An 18893-nucleotide genomic window follows, 5' to 3' on the forward strand; every position below is an offset into this window, starting at 1 on the left:
CATTTAAAACTGGAAATCAAACAGTTCAGAGTAAAAATTGCTTAACCCCTTCATAATTCAAAAGGTACCACTTATTTTAGCATCATTTTGAATGAAAAAAAAACACTGAAGAATATTTATATTGGCATGAAAGGGTTAACCTGCAATGATGCAAGTGTGGATGCTGGTTGATGAAGAAGCTGAAGCATTTAGCTAAATTAGCTGGAAAAGTTTAAGTTTTCTCAAACATTAAAAAGACAAAAATAATGTTAAACATTCTAGTAATTTGAAAAATGTTCCTGTTTCAATGCATCTGCTGTAGTTTAGAGAAATAGGAAAAATCCCGTTGTTAAAGAAACTTGTCTGTTTGTCCATTTATAGTGTGAAATGTCGATGAAGGTTCTGATTCATTCTTGAAGTAGACTCATGGCATCTGGACTGAAAGTCTTCTTCCTTGAAATGTTTCTTCTCCCAATTGTCTTCATCAGTTTAAAGATTGAGTCTTTGTGAAAGTAGACTTTAGAAACCCAATGAAAATAGCTTTTTTTAATGTGTTCTTGTGGCATTTTTCTGATGATTAAATAGATTTATGAATAAAATTAAGCTTAAAATTGCATCTCTGAGTATTTCTTTGTTCAATTTATCGTAAATCAAGAGCAGATAAAAAAGATCATATTTGTTACATGCAAAATACAATGGACCAAGGTTCCCGCCCACAACTCGGAGATTAATTTCTGATGAACTCCTGCCGCTTTGCAGAAACTATGCCCTAAAAAATGACAGGTTTTTGGATTTTGGATAAAAACTACGTAATCATAAATAAACGAGCACTGAGAACACTTTGAAAACAGACCCAAAAGAAGATCAGGAGTGGGGTCTTGAAGTCCAGATACCATGACTTTCCTTCAGGACATGGTGTGTGATCCTTCAGACCTGTAGTCAGGAAGGTCAAACGGACGAGGTTTCTTACGTACAGGGAGAACACAGGTCATCTTCAAAAGCACGCTTTGGTTAAAAAGTAGAGGTGTAAGGATTTATTTTAACGATTCGATTCATATCATATTTTGTGGTTTCTGATGGGATTCATAAGGGATATTGGTTCATTTTCAACGATCCGATTCACAGACCTAAAACTGATCCAGGACATCTACAGCCAAAACTTCCAGCAGTGTGAGTCAGAGATAAATCTCTGCTACTGAACAGTGCAGGGGAAGTTTTCCAGATTCCTTGTATTTATTCAGGATAATCAAGTGTAAATTAAATATGTGTACAAACAAAGAAGTTAGAAAAAATGAATGTCAAATCCATTCACACTGTAGCTTGATAAAGTTCAGACGCTGTTGTTTTTCCACATCAAAATATTCCAAAGGGAACAACAACACAATGATGGTTGATCAGTTTCTGCTCCATCATGTGTATTGTTCACTTTGATTGCCTCAGTCATTTAGTAAAATGTCTCAACATAAATGGTATTTTTCAATATTAATATGATCAATTAATTTCATTTTGAAACAATGTTTTAATAGTCCAGGTCAATTTCATTAGATTTGATCAACAATTTGCCTCAGATTGATCTGGTTGGATTGCAGATACAGAAATTCATCAATTAATTGATTCATCTTTACACCCCTATTAATATAGTTGTGTGAAAACCATAACCAATGTTTTAAATCTAAGTACAAAAGAATCCAATCCCATCCATGGTATGCAGAAGTCGAAAGTTTTCCAAACTTTTTCAGAGTTTCCCATTCATTTTAAATGGCCAGAAATGGTCACAATTTGCATAATATTTCCTAAACAACAGATTATATCAATACAAAAAGATACAAGCAGGTAAAAGCTGCTGATACTGAAACAGTTTAAAAGTTCTAAAAACAACACAAAGAAGAAGAATAAGAGGAAACGGGTTCTGAAGTATTCACACTTCAGAACCCGTTGAACCCATGAAATACCTGAAAGATGAGGAGCGTAAACTGAGCAGTCAGCTCTGACAGATCATTGAAAAATACAGCTGTCATCAGTTTTTTGTCTTTCAATCCAGATTATGTCAGAGGAGTTTAATACTAGAAGTTACAACCTTAGTATTAAAAACTAGAAGCGTCGACTGAATGACTTTAACTCACTCTGAACCCACCTAGACCTCACTTTCTGTTGGGATTTTTTATGTCTACAAAAATAAACTAATATCTAAATTCTTGGAGACATTTTTTCACTTTTGTCTTCGCACTCGTGTCGCCTCAGCAGTATCGGAGAAAAGAGTTTACGGACGCACAAACGTGCACCGCCACCGCACTTTATGATTTCATAACCATAAAGCTGACAGGTTTATTGTCATCATGAACATTACGGATGTGTGACATGAAGCTTTACCGATGTTCAAACAGGAAACATGTCTATTATTTCAGTGTTTCTTGTGATTTAATGAGTGCGAGGAGAGGAGCTGCATGCTGCAGGATCCCTGTGTTCCGCTGACGGTAAACGCTCTCTGTGGTTTGGAGCCAGGCGAGCATGACAACACCGAGTCTCAGGAGACAACTTGTGCCACGTGAATGCTACAGAAGGGTCTTAATAATGCAATATAAGCACTGTGCAGCAAAGCAGCGCGGGAGCACTCAGCACTGAAGTGAGATAAAGAAAAGCCGCCGGCTCGTCTCGTACTTACATGGACACAATTGATCCTGCATCGCTGCAGCTGGAAAACTATGAGCTGGAGTGCAGTGTGTGTACGACAATGAGAGAGCACAATGAAGGACGCCGTGTGTGTGTGTGTGTGTGTGTGTGTGTGGCCTTGTGTCCTTGTTAAAGAGCAGACTGGAAGGCAGCAGCCGCCTACAAGCCTCTGACAGACACTCAGGCTTCCTCCTGTCGGTTGTTTGAACCAAGTTGGTACCAGAACCTTTGTATGTGGTTCTACCGGTACCATATATAAATGCAGATTGCTTTCTGCGCTTCATTTTTGTGCTCAGTTTTGACATGTCAATCAATTGTTTTCTCTTCAGTTTTCCTGAACAATTCTGGCCAATCGTTTTACCTTTCTAGGAATTGTGGGCAGGCTCAAATATGAAAAGGTGAGGCTGCAAGGGTGGGCGGAGCTTCATTCAAAATGCCGAAGGCTGTACCCGAAGCAACCAGGCGTTCAAGAACGTGGTGAACACTGGTTTTTGTACGCGCTTTTAGCATTCGGTGTTCACACCGGAATGTTGCTACCCGCTTCTAGCGCATGTAGCTACAGTTGGAAGAGACTTGGTGCGAGGCGTGAAGCGGTACAAATCTCATGAATCTTGCTCCAGGCTTTCTCTTTCACAATCCAATCCATGAATACATGGAACCAATCCGATACATGAAAGACTTGTAGTCTTAGAATTCCAGCCAGACTCAAACTGCAATTATGTATTTATCCTCCATGATTGATTTTCAAACTGTTGGCACTTCTGTGAACTAAAAAAAAGCGCCATCCAAACGTTAAAACCAAATCCGAGTCCCCCACCGGTCAAAGTTCAAGTGAATGCATTTCGGATCCCATTGTGGACGTAGAATGACAGAAAATGTGTACGAGGCTCTGAAAAGACACGGTCATCAGAAAGAAGAAAATAGAGCATCTTAGACACAATAAAGAGCTCTCCTTCACCTTGTGACGCTGCTTGGTCACTTTTAAATATTTTCTGAAAAAAAATTTGTTTTTATAATTTTTTGAATTCTTCAGAACCATTTCAAAGGTACCTCTTCGGCACTGGACAAAATCCAAATGGCTCCCATTCCTAGTGAACATGCAGCAGTCGCAACAGTCTGATCGGCAGCCCTCAGACGCAGCACACGTTTGTTCCAGAAGCTTCTGCCTCTCATTCATGTTGGACTTTAGATTCATCATTAAAACTCAGCAGAGTTCTGCTGGCTCCGACTCACCTGGAAGCGCAGGATAATAGTCCAGATGAGCCCCAGGGTGAGGCGGTGGTTCCCATCCACGATGTCGTGGGAGCCGACGTTTTCCAGGTGGACCCTCTGCTCTTTAAGGAACTGCAGGGCTTTGTCCACGTTCTCCAGGCAGTGGATCCGCATGCGGCCTCGCGTTGGTCTTGGCTTTGGGAAAATGGGAAACTAATGAATGCTTCAATCAGGTTCATCCCAGCATGTATTATGAGCGTTTAGGAATAATTCTTTAGGACATTTCAGTCCAAAAAAATCCAGTTAAATCTGAGAGAGTTCCCCATGTTTAACTCAGTAACGTGTAAAAAAACAATTTTACATTTTTTACGTTGTGGAGAAAAACCTGTACAGTTGCATACTCATAAAGAGCTGTGGAGTTTAAACGTTTTTATTATTATTTGCTTGCCTTTGAGTCTTTTTATCCCAGAGTCACTGGAGTCCAATGACAAATTTTTGATCCGATTATCTAAGAACTTGAAATGAACAGATGTAGAAACAGAAAACGTCCATGTTTTTGATAAAAACGCCTGATTTGTTTCATATTTAAACAAAAATGTTTTCACTGAATATGAAAAAAGGCGTTTTTATCAAAAATCATGGAAGTTTTCTGTTGATGATTCCTTACACTAAATCCAGACTATAAATGAAGTTCAAAGCAGCTGCAGATATTTTACAGAGGATGCTAAGCTAAGGATGCTAACCTAAAAAGAAAGAAAGATCATACAGGCCAATCTGCGAAAATATTTTATGACATTAAAGACACGATCCAATGAAAATCATGTTTTTGGTATTTTTAACATATTCTTGTAGCATTTTTGTCATCATTTCTAAAATAATTTAAGATTAAAACTGTGTTTCTGAGTATTCAAATTGCGTCGGATCAGAGGCAGACGAAAACCGGATGCTTGAAAAAGCTTGGAGTTATGACACAAGAAAAGGCAAGCCAAAGCCAACGTTTGATTTTTATTTTTTTTTTTTGCTATGCTAATGTTAGCTTGGGATTGTGAGAGGCTATTTAGCTAGCAGGAGAAAGTATGAACAAATAGGAAAATTTGCTGAGCTAACAACTTCCGCGCTTACAGTCCCGCCCACAATTCAGAGGAGACGATGATTAACCAGAAAATATGTCCTTAAAAAAAAATGACACAGACTTTTAACCCTTTAACACCTGAGGCGTGAACAGTGACGCTTAAGCACAAAATCTTTAACATACGGTAATTTTTTTTAATTGTTTTTAACTCGATCAATGTCATTCCAGTAAATCTACTCGAATGACATTGATCATTTTTATAATTAAAAAAATACAGTAAATCAAAGAACATAAACAGTGGAACTCCAATTTTAAAGGGTTAATTATAATCAATTAACAAACACCTGATTGAAAAAATGATTGTAGGAGAGCGAATTTAAACTGGTCAGCTGATGACCACTGGTCTTGACCATAAAAGTGAAAGTTATTCTTGCTCACCAGCAGCTCTCCACTGAGGACCTCCAGCAGTCGCGTGAGCATGTATCCATCCTTCAGGTCGTTGTAGAGGTCAGATATGCGACAGTTCACCCTGGCCAAATGAGAGTTGACCCACTTCGTAAAAGTCTTCTTCTGGACTGCATCTCTTTCATCTGTGGAAAATATTTAAAAAAAAAAAAAAAAACAGCATAAAAGAATGAAGAAAAAACGCAAAATGCAGATGTCTGCGCAGATCTGAGCGTGGCCTCTGACCTGCGAGCGCCTTGATGCGGGAGCATTCAAACAGCTTGGAGCTGGTACACTCTGCCTCCCAGAACCCCGAGCTGTTTGGTCTGTTGTTGTTGTTGAGCTGGCGCTGGGCTTCTGCGTTGTCCAGGTCTGGGGAGGCATTGGCCATCGCGCCCAAAACCCTGAAACGCACAGAAATGCTGTTTATCCTGGAATGGGAATGGAACCACTAACAGGCTGACATCCAGGCGAAAATCTGCACAAGCGGCCACAAACAAATCTGATTTTAGATCGCGGCCAAAAGGGACAGGAGCATTTTGATCGACTCGGCCAACATAAAACATAAATGCCCACGTGCATGTTCACACATACACAGTAAACAAACATAAATGTCAGATAAAACCGGCCAGGAGCTAAAAGCTATTTTAATTTAGCCTTGAAAAACATATTAAATAAAGCAAAAAAAGGCTGCTCTTTCGTTCTCTTCTGTGTTGGTAAAAATGGAAAATCACTGAAACACAGCTAAAAATAAATTATCTGTCAGTTCAAACGATGACAGAACAAAGCAAAAATAAAAGCTGCTTTTTTCTACCTTTTTATTTCTTTCCCAACAAGACAGTTAAAATGAACTCCTAAACTTCAGAATATAAAACTGTATTTTAGTGGTGACAAAAAAAGGGAAAAGATTTGTCAGCTAGTGATGCTTATCAACTTTATCAGGAAACTCTTTGGCAGCAGGAGATCAATGACTGTATGTTTTCAGACTTCAGAGGTGGTAAAAATAGAACACAAACGTGAGTATATCAGTAAACTGAAGAGCTAACACGCAGTGCAGAAACAAGCAGGAAAAAAGCTCAGATTTATGTTTAAAAAAACCAGATAAATGGGTGAAAGGATATACTCCTTAGGTGTGAATGTTAAGGCTGAATACAAATTGCTTCCCTACCGCTCCTTTATTCCATATCTCTCCACGTGGAGGAATAAATGTAGAGTTAGAGAGAAGAAATAGATTGATTCAGCCGAAGTGTTGTTATAAAATCAAAAGGCTGCTAAAACCAAAGGAGGTTCCAAAACTGTGTTAAAACTTTACCAAGCTAAAACTTAATCGCTAAAAAAAAGAAATAACTTTTGACTCCATATCTGATTTTTTTATGCTTTTTTGTCATTAATAATCTTGTAGAGTGAAATTACATTCCATTTTTCAAACATCTTTGTTTCTGTTTTGAGTTCACTTAAAAATAAACTTTAGTGAGTGGTTGTTTTTTCATTTAGTTCACCAACTTAAAAGAAATCCTGAATTCTACTTCTTGAGAGAAAATCCCTGAGGAGTAAAGTTGGCCCCACAGATGGTGTGGAAGTGGAACCAGCCTGTAACCTGCTGTCCAGCTGGATCCCACACAGACAAACAGAACTCTGGGCTTTAGGGATGGAGAAGTAAAGGACATTAGTGACTACATGTGAAGCAGATAAAAAAAAAAATTCTGAATGAAAGGCGTGACAAGTTAGATTCTTCTGTTTCTTTTACATTTATCCACAAAAGTACATTTAAAACACAGCAGGAAAGTGTCTTTCTTGCCAAAAAAATATTTAAAAAGAGCAGATGTCTCTTCAGGATGAAAAAAATACCATTTGGTGCTTTTATGAGGGGAGGGGCCAAATGTTTGTATGCATGGCTGGTCCCACTGGGAATCTGAGCCAAATCAAAGCTGTTCTACATCCAGACCAAAGGAACAAAACGGGAGATTTGACACGGTTTTATCCTCTCTCATTAATACCAGAACATGTATTTCTTTAACTCTAAGTTACGTAAATAACTTAGTACTGATGGAAACTTGATTGATTTCAGTCAAATAAAAAAATAAATCCACTGAAACACAACAGGATGTGAGTGATTCGCTGTCGTCAAAACACTTCTTGTAGAAAAACCTCTCTCTTATGAATGTGCTTGGCTCTTTAATCCCATGGGGACACTTCAAGGATTTTCTGGTCTCTAACCAACAACCTCCAACATCAATAATAATCACTAATCAATGAACCAATCAAACTGACTCTAAAGCTCAGTCCTCAAATGCATCATGGCAGCAGAAAATGTTCCAAACCTTTAAATAAAACTAAAACATAAAAATTATTCTTTTTATTAAATAAATGAACAGTCTTGAAACACTGTACTGTAATTTGAAGCATATTTTTTTTAAAAAAAACCTTCCAAACGAAAATAAAACACTGGAAACCAGTGAAGCTACATCAAGCAGATGTAAACGTGCCCTGAGGAAACCTTAGACTTCCTCCCTGGAGACGACCGCAGCATTTCAGTGTCTTCAGTCTGATGATGAAGCAAACGAAGGACTGCAGTGAAGCCCAACAACCAAGAACACCGTGAGAAACCACCTCATTTTATTGAAGTAAATGAACTGGAAGCTCTGCATGAAGGCAAAAGGATGTGAAGACTCTCAACACACAAACTGAATAACTACAAAGGTTTTATTTGTTCATTTTTTGCTTTTACAGAGAAATAAACTGCCTTTGCTTCATTAATTTTTGTAAAATTGTATTTACCATCGACACAACTACTCTGGTTCTTTGGTAAACCTGGCAAAGGCTAGACAAAAGTCAAAATCTGCAGAACAAAGTCAAAGTTCTCAGATGAAATGAATTCAGATTGAAGCAGAAGTTTGAGCAAAGAGATGTTCCTCTCCCCCAAGGCAAAAGACGTTTCTGAAACAGACGAGTTCTCTTTAGCGTTTTAGGGATCTACACCGTGCTTTTTCCAGGTACGCCAAGAATGATTCACAAGGATGGCGTTCTGACCATGAACTTGATGGGTGTTTCAGGCTCTGTGTTAAAAATGGGCAGTTGCTGAAAGGTCGTTGAAAAGTTGAAATGATACCAATCACAGACTTGGATTTGGTAGTGATCTATGGATAGCGTTCTTTTTAGTTAACAAAAGTCCAAACCGTTTGAAAATTGATCACATATTTATTGGAACAGAGACGTGAAAGAAAAAGCCTTCAACAAGATTCATGAGATTTTCACTGCTTCAACATTTCACACCAAGACTCCTCCAACTGTAAGTGGCGGAACTGTAGTAAACAGAAAAAGAATTAGAGAAGCCCCTCCTTGTTTGTTGAATGTGAACACAATGGGGTGAAGAAGCCACGTTTTATGTGTTCTTCATGTAGCTTCAGATTTAAAGTTACAGGTTCTCCTCCCAAAACTGATAAAGTGGCAGTAAATGAGGCTCAAAGGTTCCCTATGACCCTCACAGTCCAGCTCCCAGAGAAAGCTCTACATTCATTTCTAACCAATGATTTTCTAAGGTATAAACATTTGCTGAAAAATGTTGAGGTTTAAGATTTATTATGAGAAAGGGTTTAAAACTGGATTTATGATGAACACAGTTAGCTAATCTAAATTAGAAACAGGTCTGAGAATCAGATCCAAAACACAAACATGATCCAGTAAAATACAAACTATCTCTTCCAGTGAATTCTAACATATAAATACTCCATACATTTTGCAAAACATTATTGACAGCTTAATAACCGGGTTTTCAATTGAGGAATGCTGAGTAAAATATTTTGCTATATTTTGTTATTATCAGCTGTTTTTCTAGAAAAAGATGAGTCATAATATTTCTACATGAGTAAGTCATTGATTTAATATAGTATAAAGCAAACGTACACATGAACTCATGGAGTGGTTTCTGTAGGTTCCAGAATGAGTAGAAATCATCTTCATGAAGCTCCGCTCAGATGACAGAAAACACGAGGAATAAAAACAGAAATGATTTTAAATTGAAAAAAAAAACATTTGTGTTAATGTTAGAGAAAATCAACTGACATACATTATGTCCTTAAAGGAATTTAGAAGATAACAAACCATACTAAGCCAACACATTTAAGTAGTAAATCTGTGCTTGGGACTGAAAGTCTTCTCTCCTTGTGATGTTCTCAGCAGAACTTAAACCACCTGATGGCCATCGATCAATCAGACTAACAGCTAACTGTCTACTTTGCTGTGTCCCTGTTCAGGCCTCCTCTCCGGGTCTCGGTCACATGCACGTGTAAGGGGTCGACCCTTAACAGGTGTAGCAGGTTGTTGTCTGGGACGGTGGAGGGTCATAGAGAGGAGTGGCTGCATCGTAAGGGAGGCGGAGGTGTCTTCCAGTTAAGGCTAATAGAGCCACCACTCATCTACCCTCAGGAACCTCAATGTAATGTTTGACCCATCTATGTCCTTCAATAATTATTCAAAACAAAAACTGTTTTGACCACTTGAGGAATATTTCTAAACTGAGAAAAATTTTAACTAATGCTGACCTGTAGATAGCTTTTATTTAATCTCATTTAGACTATTGTGATTTCCTTTTTACCTGTTTTAATCAATCCACAGTGAATCACCTTCAGCTGTAGCAAAATGCGGCTGCTGGTCTTTTAACTGGATCCAGCAGAAGGGCTCATGTTTCATCTGTTTTATCTTTTTTACATTGGCTATCCATTAGTTTTGGAATTGATTTTAAAATGTTAGTTTTGATTTTTAGAGCTCTTAATGGGCTCTGATTGAATTTCCGAGCTTCTTCTTCCATACGTACTAGCTTCTCCCTTCAGTCCTCTGCTTTGAAACTTCTTAGAGTCCCAAAGACTCGTTACAAAACTCGAGGTGACCTCTCTTTTCGAGCCGTAGCCCCAAGACTGTGGAACGCCCTGCCCTAATCGCTTCACCTGACTGATAATGTTGAGGCTTTTAAGAAACAGCTGAAGATGCTGCTTTTTAAAAGAGATTTTAGTTCATTGTGCTGTACCATGTTTAATTTAGTGTTTTAATCTGTTTTATTTTCTCTCATTGATTTTTTACTGTAAAGAACTTTGTGATTTTATCTATGAAAGGTGCTATATAAATAAAGTCTATTTACTTACTTCTAGAAGGGACGTCATGACAATGAAACGTACTATTGATGTGCGTTTGTAAGTGTATCGAGAAGTATTTGTAAGGATGATGGGAGTTGGACCTATGACGTACAGGTGATGCTGCCGTACTGTGCCCTTAACTCAGGGGTCTGCAACCTGCTGCTCTTTTATTAAAGATAAAACGTTTCTAAATGTTTAAAAGTAACTATAAAGTAAGAAACAAGAAAGTAGTAAGGGGGAAAAAAGTAAACTAACTCAAACTTTCACAGTCCGTATCACAAGTCCAACTACAACATTTTGACACATTTTTGTGTGTCCTGTCCAGTAATACAAAAAATAAATGACGTCAATAAGCACAAAAAGCTTTAAGGTGCACCAGATTATCGAGAAAAATTTGTATTTTTGAAAAAAATTTAAGGAATTTTAAGTGTGTTGGAGAAATACGATAGGGGTCACTTCATTATGTCGGATTTCATTTTGGTTTGTCAGATTTTACATTACTTGCAGAGATGCACAGTGAAATAAACTATTTTTATTTAATCACTCCTGAAATTATACTTACTACTTTTGCTGCATTGAGATGATCATTTGTGACAGGATGTCTTTTTTTTTTAAAGAACTTCTGTCAAAAGTTAAAAAAACCTATTTTCTTTTAAAGTTTGTGTTTTATTAATGTAAAATGAACAGTAGAGATACTATATTATCATAGAAGTAACAATAACATAAAAGCAAATCAGTGTCTTATTTTTAAAGGGTGAAGGAAGACTTTGTGGTTTATATTTGGTTGTACTAAGTGAAAAATCAACCCGAGTGGCTCATTCAGAGTTGAAGGTGTCAGACTCCTGATCTAGTTGTAAGTTAGGTGCGAGTTCTGGCTCCTTACTGAGCGTGCTTGAATGCACGTGGTATGTAAGTGCCCGTAGGACGCCCACACAATCTCCACTCTGATTGTCTAATTTCCTCATTTCTTACAGCCAGGCTGCACCAAAGGAGCACACACTTAAGTGAACAGCACTAACAGAACCTAGTGTAGTGCGCAGGGTTCAGGGGAGGGGTGAAAAAATGAAAAATTAATGAAAGTTTGACACACCAGCATCTCACCTAACCTTATTTACCCTTGCTTTTTATTAAAGTGTTTGCTTCAGTCTGTCGCCCGCAGCATACCCGTAGAAAAACATTTTCCCTCTCCAGACTTACTCGGTGGTCTACGATCTTTAAATTTCCTGCTGGTCACCTGTGTGCCCCGTACAGGTTTGCCCATTTTTCACCCATATCTGCCCATAGGTCATTAAGTCATTAGGAGTGAAAACAAAAACACGCTTAAGCTCAGAATTCAGCTGTTGAGAATCAGTACATTTTGCTGGTAGGGGTTGTGTTGTGTGTTATCTTTGATAATTGTTAGGCTCAGCTGTTGAAGGATCAGTCAGCTCCAGGCAAAAGAGCCCCCTCCTTTCTGAATTTAAGGCGTACACAAGCGGCTCGCTGCTGTTGTTTGTCTGTAGAAAACGAATCTCCACCACCTTTTCAGGGTTTTCAGGAAAAAGCAGCGACTCTTTGACAGAAAAGATTTGATTTATTTCCAGCTGAAGTCACCATTAGTGTTTTAACCCCCCACCCCGATTGAGTGACCTGACTTTGGATTCAAACCTACAACATCCACATCTAAAAGAACATTTCTGTTTACTCCACTTTTCTATCTACAAACTTCTTAAGAACAAAAGCAGTCATTAAATGTTCTAATGTCCGATTGGATCAGACACCAAAAGGTCACAGAGTCCCTGTGTTTCGGGCAGTTCTGGGTACAGACTGTAGCTGTGACTCTCACAGATCCGACCCTCAAACAGCTGCAGAGCCTCTGATCCCTGCATGGGGCTGGAGGACAGAGCAGGAGTCACTTCTGTCAGTGTGTGATCTCTGACATCCTACATAAACACCCTGTGGAAACCACCACGCTCTCCTCATCTATACATAATACGATCAATAAATGTGAAAAAAGTCACATTGTCATCCTAAGCAAGTTAAATAAAGTTTTGAGGCCTAAACTGAACATGTTCAGTATGTTCAATTACACTTGCATTTACATAGATTTAAAAATTAAAAAGTCTTAAAAATATGTTCATGATACATGAACTTTAGATGAGTTTAGGTGACCTCTGACCTACTCCAGTTCAAAGATCATTAACTTTGTTAAAAATACTGCAGATTTGGTCATTAGTTCAAAATGTGAGAAGATTTATTTAAAAATGTGTAAGTTGATTTTTCTTTAACATTACATAGTTGATAAACATGGTAAAACATAGTGAAAATGGTACATTTTCCTATGAAATGAAAGTGATGTAAGTGATCATCTGAAAATGTAACAATTACTGAGAATAATAAAGTTCTGAATATTGATATCTGTTTCCTAGCTTGTTGTCATTGTTGATAATTATGGTGAGAAATTGGTGTGTTCAGATAGATGAGTATCATTACTAAGTGTTAATAATGCATAGCTAACTATAAATTTGTTGTCAAAACGGTAGCCCTTCATGTGAGTCAGTACCCATGAAGTAGCCCTAAGTTTCTCAAAGGTTGGTGACCCCTGACCAGAGCAGCTTATATATGGTTTTCTTCTTCTTGATTAGACTTTTTTTGCTCTTGCAAATTATACTCCGGAAAATACGGTAATTAAATCTTCCTCATCTGTAAACTATCTACAGAAAGTTTAAAATTGTCTTTTTAAACTCAATTTAATGTAACAGCCTTTTATTTTGAAAAAAAGATTTTTCAGAAACCAGAAGCTTAAAAGAATTGAACGCCAACTTTAGCTCCCTTAGGATCGGTTTGTGAAAATATTGCCTGACATTAGGCTGAAAAAGGTTGGGGGCCACTGATGTAAAGCACTTTGTGCTTCAGACGTCATCCATCGCTTTCATTTAGAAGAGAGTTCAGATCACTGGAAGCACTTCTTGTACTCAAGGTGGGCTTGAACTCTTCCCTGGCTGCGGTTTGTAGGACAGCCTCTAAAGAGAAATGCTCATCCTCGGAGAGGCCATCTCTGTTTTCCCTCAAGGTGGCCTGTGTGAACAAGAGCTGTGTCATTGTGCTTTCTGCCATTGTCCTCTAATGTGGTGTCACAGCTGTGGGTAAGTGCGTCTTGGCTTTCTTTGAACATTTGCTGCTCAAACATGATTAAACACATAAATGTTATTGAATTTGTGTACGAGTAAGGAACCGACTGTTGCCACACTTTCTCATCTAAACCACTTAACATTATTATCCCCCACTCCCTCTGGTGATGCTGTCGCCGTGGGTAACCACAATAAATCACCTTTACACCAATTGTGTGATGAAACGTCACACTCTGTCTCTCCTTTCATCATCTTTCACACTTTTTCAGCCGTCCTCTCACCCTTCTCCCATCCTCATCACCTGCTTTCCTGTTAGCCTCTATAGCGCTGGATCCAGAGACACTAAACAAAAGTTAGTCGACAGATAAATATGACCTCAGAAGGTTATCCACTCACTGGTTTTAAACAAAAGGACAGAAATAAATCATCTGGAGCAGAGGTGTCAAACTCCAGGTCTCGAGAGCCTCCAGATGGTTTTCCAGAAATCCTGCCTTATCTGCTGCTGATTACCTGGATCAGGTGTGTCAAACCAATAGAGTTTCAATGGGAAAATGGTTGAAAAACATGTAAGACACCGGCCCTCGAGGCCTGGATTCTGACATCCCTGATCTAGAGGATTGAAACTGAAAGTATTGGCTTGTAATAAAATAGACTTCTAACACCAATCAATCGATTCACTGATCGATCTAACAATCTGATCATCAAAAGAATAAATAAACTAAATAACTGAGGTCCTTACAGGTAACATTCAGAAGACATCATCGTTGTACTGTGGATGATGGACCCCAGATGCTGTTCTTCTTAGCTTGGTAGCAGCTTCTGCCTCCTGGGAAGTCCTGATTCAAAGAGCCATATTTTCCATCGCCTCATGAGCTGTCAGAGCAGATTTACAAAGACAGATGTGACGGACCGGCGCCGGATGAACCTGAGAGTTACTCAGGTTGGGTTTGGGCTCGTGCACACTGGCAGACTGGATTTGGACCGGAGTTCATTTTCTCAAGACCCTTCTTTCAACGGGTGCGAAAGTTCACCAGAACTCTGGCGTGAATCAAACGGGAACCACGAGATCGAGCTTAAGAAACAGGTTCAATGCAGAGTGAGAGCAGACAAACCAAACAGCACAAGTAAATGACATCCGTGTTGTGCATCTACGGCATATGACGGCCTGCGGCCCATTTACAATCCCCAAGTTGATATTTTGCAGACTATTTTGGCATTTATTACGGTTTTTTAGGCTGTTTTGGAGTTTAGTTAACATTTCAGCTACATGCTAGCTGTTTTTAGCTTACAGCCTTTTTTTAGGCTAATTTGGCCTTTAACTAATGTTTTAGCTGGCTATCAGCATCTTCAGCTATCGTCACTAGCATCTTTTGCGGCTAAATTCAGCTTATATTCTATCTGCGATAATGCTAGTGTGAATATATCTAGTTTTTAGTTAGTTTAAAGCTAATGATGGTTAAGATGTGTTCTTAACATCCACTTTGGGCATGACCAACAAAATAATCGGTGATTAGTCGACTAATAAAATAATCGTTTGGGGCAGCCCTAAAACATAGACAATGGACCAAAGATATGGACACTGGACGCAAAAACATGTTTTTGGCAGAAATGGAACCCCATACGACCCAGCCTCAGCCATTCCATTTAATCATAATTATACCAGCAAACACAAACCAATTCACGCAATAAGTCATTAAAAAACATGACGAAGGATGTGAACAATACTTTGATTTACAGCACATACATTCACATTTCTGTCACGGCACTAATGCTCATCATCATCTCTTTGTGGTATCTGGCTGTTGGTCATGTGACTCATTTGATTTGAAAAAAAATGTTACCATTGCAGTTTAGCAAAATATGTCAATTTCAATATGCCTCAAAAACCACCTCCTCCTAAGGTAAAAACTTTTTTTTTTAATAAATGTGAGTTTTTCCTAAATTGTTGTGTATCCATTTGGCAAATTTATTACCACAAATCCAATTTGCACAATTTCATATTCAATGGAAAAGCAGCTAATGACACTGTTTGAAAATATTTGCCTCACTAACAAACGATGGGGAAAGGATGAATTTTGTCTTCTTCAGAGTCACTTTTTGACTTAGCTTATATACTGCCCACTAGTGACAAGTTGCTGTATTTGTAGAGTTTTGTGGGTTTTAAAACAAATCAAACCAGAGGAAAGTGAGAAATTTGTTAACATTCTCTGCTCTATGGAAACAGTTCATGGACTGTCTGTGTGAAAGCAAGCTTAGACTTAAAAAGCAAAAAATGATGAAATTTCTCTCATTAAAGGCTGATTTAGTCCGAGTACATGTAATAAACACAGTTGTATACTCTCTGTAGGGTTTTTCACAGTGGTAAAAGTTTACTGGAATCATTCATGAGTACACATTATTGCTTTAATTATTAAAATAAATTACATTTTGGTTTTTATCTATAAACTAATTTCAATTAACCCTTTGTCTGTTCTCCTGTTTCTGGATTCTCAACAACTTTTACCAGTAATAAACCTTTGATTAACTGTTTATTCATTTCAAAGTAAAATTGTTTTTAAAAAAGTTTGGTTAAATATAACACAAACAATGAGAGAATCGGTTCAGGTTAACATGAGAAAGTGAAATAAAAAACAGGTATTCTTCTTAGTCACAGAAAAAATAGCTATTGTATAAGCATCAATAAGAAATACCAGACATAAACAAACCCAAATAAAGATCAAATTTTGCAGATAATTGAAAAATAATGCTTTTGCTGGCGATTCGCTCATCTGCAGTTTGAAACCCGACAGTTTGTGCTGCACAATCTCATCACAAGTCATTTATTAAACTGTTTATTTCAATCAGAACTGATGAGAATTGTAGTATTCCATCAAACTGCACATGAACTTTCACTAAAACACTGAACGAGGGTTAAAGGAAGTATAAATTTAAGGTGGTAATCAGCATAAAGCGTGAAGGTTTGATGTCTGAAAGCGAACCTTAACAGTTCCCTGCCACTCAAACATGTTCATTTTGTAGAACAGGTCTAGGTGATTGCTGGAAGGACAGAAGCTGTCCCTCTTCTTCCGCTTCACTCTGACGTCACGCCGCACGCACTTTACACGCTGCATTGAGTCACTTTCACCTCAGCAGCCAAACAACATCTGTAAGCAGCAGCAGCAGCCGACGCCCAGCGAGACTCCAACACAAGTCTCAATCAAAGCAGTCACCTTGAGGTCCGGAGCACAACAGAGCACGCTGCTGTGTGATGCACAACTACAAACAATGTCCACGACTGCAGTTCTATTGAGGAGCATCTTTTCATTCAGAGTTTGAGGATTAAAAAGTCGCAGAATGATTGGGCAGCAAACTGTCAGTTTCATTTTTTTTAAAGGGCCCACTCGAAGGAAATTGTATTTTTGGTATTTTCTTGTAGCATATTTCTCATGAATTTGTAAAGAAAATTAAGATTGAAACTTTGTTTCTGACTGTTTTTTTTAATTCAAATCGTGTTGAATAAAGATTAGACAACAAATGGTGCTTCAAAAAGTTTGTTGTTTTAACAAAAAAGCTCAAGTTTGCAGGACGCATCGATTTGCAGGCAACCAGATTCATGTACATCTTCGTTTTCCTCGTCTGGCTCAAAACTGTACAGCTGGATAGATCAGTTATTGCTCGCCATTTATTTGAACAGGTAATGTTAGCTTGTGAGGGGGTGGAAGCTAGCAACAGAGAGTAAACTTAGGGATGATGGGAAATGAAGGCAGGCTCACTCTGCATCAACTGTCCCACCCACCACAATTTCTGATGAACTACAGCCGCTCTGCAGAAATTATATCCTAGAAAACGACAAGTAATTGATTTTGTCTGAATCATAATTAAAAGACCACTGGGTATGCTTTTAAAGCCCCCTATGAATTTTTTTATTTTAAAAAATTTCCCGGTAGTGTTTTAATTATGATTATAAAGTTTTTAACCAAAATCCCACAATCTAAATGTCTTAAAAATATATTTTTCATGTTGATCTGAAGCCTCTGTTTAAAAATCTCCTCTGAGGGGGCGCGGCTTATGGAGCGGAGCTAAGCAGCTCCGTCCCATTTTGATAGTTCTATGTCTCGCTAGTGTAAATCTTCACCGCTGGTACATAAAAATGTCCATCAATATGTGTAATGTCCAGCCGTATGGTTCTGATCCGGATGTCAGCTGGACGAGGAAGTGAAGATCTTCATGGACAGAACTTCCTCCAAAATCCTGATTCTTTCTCCTTCCAGTTCACCAAAGACTCTTTTAGCTAATTCTCCAATGTTTATTGACTGTGATCAATACATTCAATCATTGGTTTCTCAGAGTTCTTGATAAAATAATCAAAGCTAACATCAAAATGCTCTTTCATTGATTTACAATCCTTTCCAACTGCGGTCAAATGAGCCGCCGTTCACATTTCCGTGGTCACATCAAGAAGCTCCGTGGAGTCTGGTGGAGATTTTCCAGCGTTCTCAGTCCTGCTACCGTAAGTATTGGATGAAACTCACACCAAAAATCCAGTGATGCTGATTTGACCACAGAAATGTGAACGGCGGCTCATTTGACTGCAGTCAATGTGAAGATACCATCTTCTCTTCTCCAGAACCTGAACTAGACACTAGGAACAGATGAGGGTTTAGTGCATGTGCAGCAGAGCTGTTGATGGAAAGAAGATCATTCATTCAAACAGAGTCTGTCCAAGACTGTTTGATTGAGAGATTTAAAAGGAGAAAATGTTTCTAATTACATTTGTTCTCTTTCATAAGAAATATTACACACATACATGTTAAAAACTCAAAAAACATGAGTTTCATGGGAGGGGGCTTTAAAAGAGATCAAAAGATGATGGGAGTGGGACTTCAACACATCCTGATGCCATATAAGTAAACCACATATGTAACACTTTCCACCTAAATCTAAAGGAACTTGCCATTTCAATTACTTTTTGGTTTGTTTTTGCTTCAAATTTACAGACATGAAAGTGTACATAACTGTGATATACTCTCACTGCAGTTACTCTGAGGTTCATGTCATGAATGAATCATCCCGTTCAGTGTGCAAAAAAGCAGAAAAGACAGAAATCCCGCTGATACATCAACTACACAGCATTAAAATGTACATTTAAACATAAATACATCACCGCCTCAGATAAAAGTGACTTTGCTTAAAGCAGCAACTAGAAAAAGGCTCTGCCTCACTAATCACAGTGACCTTTAAAAAGAAACCATGCTCCTGCCTTGTTTTTTTTTCTTGCTGTATCGTACAAACAGTACA

The 18893-nt window shown here is 38.2% G+C and overlaps 1 protein-coding gene across 2 annotated transcripts in view; it reads right to left on the reverse strand.

Annotated features, from left to right (window-relative positions):
• LOC112149718 (spectrin beta chain, non-erythrocytic 4) overlaps positions 1-18893 on the reverse strand; it is an 89918-nt gene that overhangs the window by 69971 nt on the left and 1054 nt on the right. For both annotated transcript variants that reach the window (XM_024277605.2, XM_024277604.2), the window contains exons 2-4: positions 5624-5781; positions 5372-5523; positions 3883-4056 (exon numbers count right to left, since the gene is read on the reverse strand). In XM_024277605.2, coding sequence (XP_024133373.1) covers positions 3883-4056; positions 5372-5523; positions 5624-5768 — 471 coding nt within the window. In that variant the 5' untranslated portion in view covers positions 5769-5781. The remainder of the gene's footprint in view (positions 1-3882; positions 4057-5371; positions 5524-5623; positions 5782-18893) is intronic.

Source organism: Oryzias melastigma, linkage group LG13, assembly GCF_002922805.2.
Source record: "Oryzias melastigma strain HK-1 linkage group LG13, ASM292280v2, whole genome shotgun sequence".
Classification (NCBI taxonomy): Eukaryota; Metazoa; Chordata; class Actinopteri; order Beloniformes; family Adrianichthyidae; genus Oryzias; species Oryzias melastigma.